At 52.2% G+C, this 5,101-nt stretch overlaps 1 protein-coding gene across 1 annotated transcript; it reads right to left on the bottom strand.

Annotated features, from left to right (window-relative positions):
• Window positions 1-3,405: 3,405 nt before the first annotated feature.
• LOC107116346 (gap junction beta-6 protein-like) lies at window positions 3,406-4,080 on the bottom strand. Its single transcript, XM_015418249.1, has one exon. It carries the CDS (start codon window positions 4,078-4,080, stop codon window positions 3,406-3,408), a length of 675 nt encoding a protein of 224 aa, XP_015273735.1.
• Window positions 4,081-5,101: the final 1,021 nt, after the last annotated feature.

Raw genomic sequence — 5,101 nt, 5'->3', positions numbered from 1 at the left:
GACTCCTGAAGGTAGAATCCTAGAATCACAGAGTTGGAAGGGGCCATACAAGCCATGTAGTCCAACCCCCTGCTCAATGCAGGACCAGCCTGGAGCAGAGGTTCCCAAACTTACTTGGCCTAACGCCCCCTTTTTAGAAAAAAATTACTCAGCACCCCGCTGGAAAACTACCTTCAAGAAGTGGCCAAAACGATGCAGTTTGTGGATCTGCACCTGGATCGTTCCAGTGCCCCCCAGGGGGCGGTATTGCCCACTTTGGGAACCAGAGGCCTAGAGCATCCCTGACAAGTGTTTGTCCAGCCGCTGCTTAAAGACTGCCAGTGAATCCTCCTCTTCTTCTTTGAATGTTATAAGTAAGTCCCAGAGGTTTCCTGGGCTGTCTTGCATCCTACACACCAAATCAAGTGTCAGACGTGTACTCCCCTTGATTGTAAACATTGCAGCATTTATTCAGAGTATCAAGTGCAACTTCCTACCTGAGAAGCCATATTATCAGGGGTCATTTCCTGCAGGAGCGCACAGGAGCGGAGCTCCGGCAGTAAAGAGCCAAGGAGGCAGGCACATGCAACGAGCCCCGCCCCCCTGCTCCCAGCAGCCCTCAGCTAGAGCAAGAAGCAGCCAGGCAAGTTGCAGAGCCCCCCCCCCGGTCCCCGGTCCAAAACAGTCCAGTGGCACCTTTAAGACCAAGTTTGATTCAGGTACAAGCTCTCCCTCCTCTGCGAGGAAAGATTTGCACGCTCCCCCCTCCCCTCCAATAGCTAGCAATCCAAAACAGTCCAGTGGAGACTGAGTGGTGGGTGTTGCCTTTTGACACACTTCCGGTGATGTCAGGGGGTGTGGCATACGCAAATAAGTTATGCTAATGAGTTATGCTAATGAGCTCCTGCACCTCTTTTTCTACGAAATGACCCCTGCATATTATGAACACTGTTTTTTCCCTCCTCACAAACAGGTTTAAACGAAAAAGAGACAACTGTCCCCGGTGTGACAATCATGTTTCTCAGTTGCACCTTCACATGGGCAAGGCAATTTGCTTGGCAGAGTGCCCCCCACCGCCCCCAATTGCTGCATCTTACCCTCAAATTCGTCCTGGACAAAAGAGCCCTTCTGTGAAAAAGAGCAGCCAACTGCTACGGAGAGGAGGGAACAGAATCGGGGACATAGATCCAGGTGGGCAGCCGTGTTGCTCTGAAGCAGTAGAACAAATTTAGAGTCCAGTGGGACTTTTAAGGTACGAGCTTTCGTCTGCATGCATACTTTTTCAAATACATTGGAATGATAGGTAAGGCAAGGCTCAAACTTAAAGACCGGGGCTGAACAGCAAGTTAACATGTAACATGATGAAGATGTGTAAAGGCAAACTAAATAACAAGCTTATAGTCAACAGTTGTAAAGCAATACACATCAAAGCAGCAGATAAATGTGTAAAGGTGTCTTTTCTAATTGTGGGAAGCAAACTGATACTCTCCATTCTCTCAGGCACGGAGGTCACTTAACAGCATTTTTTTCCTTTTTTGAGTTGGATGCCGCAAAACATCAGCAGATAAACATGTAAGAAACATGTTCAGCCTCTGCCTATAAGTTTGAACTTTACCTACCATTCCAATGTATTTGAAAACGTGTGCACACACACGAGAGCTCATACCTTGAATAAAACTTTGTTGGTCTTAAAGGTGCCACTGGACTCTAGATTTGTCCTAGAATCAGGAACAGACGGTCCTCATCCATTTATGATCTAGGAGCAGGGCCGGCCCGAGGAGTTTCTGCGCTCTAGGCGAGGCTAGCTTGTGGCGCCTGCGCCCCCCAGGCAAGGTTGCCTTGTGGCGCGCTTGTGCTAAAAAAATTCCTTTTTGCAGAGCTTAGCCATACAGGGACCCTTGCAGAGCTTTCAAGGCACCGGGTCTCCCAGCAGGGAGCTCGGCATGGGTGGCTGAGGGTCTCAGAGAGGTCTCCGTGTGCGCTCCCCTCGGGTTCCAGGGTACTACAGTGCCCGGTGGGCACGCCTCATCTGCCTGCCACGCTGCATGAGTGACGGGCAAACTCATCCCTCCTTCCCTTCCCACCTCTCTCGCTGCCCAGCGGTAGTTCATGCAGGGCAGGGGAGCTGCCTGGGAGGCAGCGTGGAAATGGAGCCGGTGGCCGCGGGACCTTGAGCTGGGCCAGGCGGCGGCAGCAACAGCTGAGAAGGAAATGGCAGGAAGGCGCCAAAAGCATAGTGGGACTGCGCCTCCCACCACTGGCCTCCTAAGGGGCACCTCTTCCTCCTCACACTGTGCCAGCGGCGATGCTGGAGGAAGCCGGTGATGCACGGGGCGGACGCGGCAGCGCTGGGTTGCTGAGCAACTCCAGCCTGGGGAAGAGGCTTCGCTGTGTGCCTGGCTTCCGTGCCCCGGCGCCCCCATGATGGCCCCGCGCTCTAGGCGAAAGTCTAGTTCGCCTAGTGAGTGAGCCGGCCCTGTCCAGGTGGGGTGCCCTGAACCTGGGAGCTGTTGGAAAAATTGGTAAGAATAGTTAGATATTCAGAGCTTGCAATGGGTCTTTGTTCACTGGAGAGGAGGCATATTCTTTCTATGTAAAAATCTTTATTTCTAAAGGGAAGGGTGCACGGAAATCAACGAAACAACAAACACTTAAGACTACATCCTTGCCGTTAGTACAACAACAGACAGACTGGCCACACGGTTGGTAATGGAGGTTCTTCTTGCTTCTTGACCCTAGAAGGAAATCACCTGAGTACATTTAAACGATTGTTAGTAAATAGACTCCAGTTTCCTGGGCTTTCTCCCCATTGGCTTAGTGCCAGGTTCCCTTCCAAGTCAATAGAAACAACAGCACACAAGGTAAACAAATTAACATAATGTTGTTGAAGCCTTTCACGGCTGGAGTTCATTAGCTGTTGTAGATTTTACGAGTTGTCTGGCTGTGGTCTTGGCGTTTTAGGACCTGACATTTCGCCAGCAGCTGTGACTGGCATCCTCAGAGGTATAACACAAAAAGACGGAGTACTCTCTGTGTCAAGGTGAGAAGAAAAATGGTAGGCAGGTAATTTATATCTACTCAGGAAGGTGGGGTAGGGCTGAGTCATTATCATGTAGGAGTTCCCCCAGGCTGTGAAACATGCTAATGGAGGAGCTTTCCTGAGGAGGTTCTTTTGTATATGGATTGGCTGTTTCCTGAGGAGTTTCCCCAGGCTGTGAAACATGCTAATGGAGGAGCTTTCCTGAGGAGGTTCTTTTGTATATGGATTGGCTGTTTCCTGAGGAGGTTCTTTTGTATATGGATTGGCTGTTTCCTGAGGAGGTTCTTTTGCCTATACCACGGCCAGACAACCCAGAAAATCTACAACAGCTAACCGTATAATAACTGAATATAGACCTTGCAACACACATATTTCCAACAGGAGCCTCAAGGACATTCTGCTAAAAGGAGATGTCCCAAGTGCCTCTTTGCAGGCCACAATGTCAGCTGGACGATCTCAGTCACGGCAAGGTAAAGCACCGTTAGGCAAACCGCCACGGAAGCCCAGGAGGTGCCGGCTACGAAGAGGTCAAAGGCGTCTTTCCATTGGGCATTCTGGATGGTGCACACTACAGTGTCGGGGCACAGCGTTGAAGCAGGGCAGTGCAAGGTCTGCGGGTAGCGGGCATAGAGAGCGTGGAACGTCATCAGGAAGATCCCTTCCAGGAGGATCCGAGCCAGGAGGCTCAGCGAATGGAGTCGGAGCTGCTGGGTTTTGTCGCGGAGCCACCCCTTCCCCTGGCAGTCGGGCGGACGCCACAGGAGGGAGCAGGCCAAGCCATGCGCGGAGACGAAAGCCGCCTGCAGCAGGAAGAGGGTGAAGGGCGAGACCGGGAAAGCGGCGTCGAAGCAAGCCAGGCGGCAGCTGGCAGAGGAATTGCAGGCCAGGTCGTCCATCTCGTCCCGCCACAGGCTTCTGGCCCCCAGAGCCAAAGCTGCCAGACGCACTGCCATGAGGATGGACAGCCCGGCTCGGCCCAGGCGAGGGGCTAGCGCCGTTGTGCCACTGAGCAGCCGCACGAGCGCATCTGTCCCCATAGAGACCTGGATGGGAAGAGACATTTTGCACCAATGTTAAAGCCGGCCAGCCTTTCTTTCCAAGGCGTTCGAGTTTCACAAACGAAAGCCGCCTGCGAATGACCACCTAGCGATATTTTAAATGCGCACAATTTCGCTCGTGTGCTCCTCCCTCCAAATGAAACCTCCCCGAAGCAACCTTGCTAGAACAGTACCAACAAAACTTGGTCAAAAAGATGTTCTGGGTTTTTGTAAGCGACTTTTGGTGACGTGGTTTCATAAGAATTTTCTGTCCAAAGCTGGTTAGCCTCTGGGGCAGAACGGGGTGGAGGTGGTGGGAAGGGCTGAGAGGTTGCAGCCGTCTTATGGTGACTCTGTACGGTTTCCAAGGCAAGAGACGTTCAGAGGTGGCTTGACATAGCCTGCCTCTGCATAGCAACCCCTGTCTTCCCTACTGGTCCCCCATCCAAGTCCGGTCAGTTCAGTGTAGCAGTTAGAGCACAGACTCTACTCTGGGAGAAACGAGTTTGATTCCCCACTCCTCCACATGCAGCTGCTGGTGTGGCCTTGGGTCAGTCACAAGTTCTCTCAGAGCTGTTCTCTCACGGGCAGTCCTCAAACAGCTCTCTCAGCCCCACCTACCTCACAGGGTGTCTGTTGTGGGGAGGGGAAGGGGAAGGGATTGTAAGCCGCCCTGAGCCACCTTTGGGTAGTGTAAGGTAAAGGTTCCCTTGCTCGAAAGCCAGTCGAATCTGACTCTAGGGTTCTCCGTTTCAAAACCGAAGAGCCAGCGCTGTCCGAAGACGTTTCCGTGGTCATGTGACTAAACACCAAGGCGCACGGAACGCTGTTACCTTCCCACCGAAGTGGTACCTATTTATCTACTTGCACTTTCTTGCTTTCGAACTGCTAGGTTGGCAGGAGCTTGTTGGCTTGTGTAGGGTGGGGTATAAGTCCAATCTCTTCTTCTATCCACGGCCTACCCTGCTTAGCACCCCAGATCTGACGAGACTGGGTTAGCCTGGGTCAATCAGGATAGGGAGGAATGGGATGTTGATGGGCCTTA

Source organism: Gekko japonicus, unplaced genomic scaffold (genome assembly GCF_001447785.1).
Source record: "Gekko japonicus isolate JY-2015 unplaced genomic scaffold, Gekko_japonicus_V1.1 scaffold3470, whole genome shotgun sequence".
Classification (NCBI taxonomy): domain Eukaryota; kingdom Metazoa; phylum Chordata; class Lepidosauria; order Squamata; family Gekkonidae; genus Gekko; species Gekko japonicus.
The sequence above is the reverse complement of the archived record's forward strand: the minus strand, read 5'-3'. Positions and strand labels throughout refer to the sequence as shown.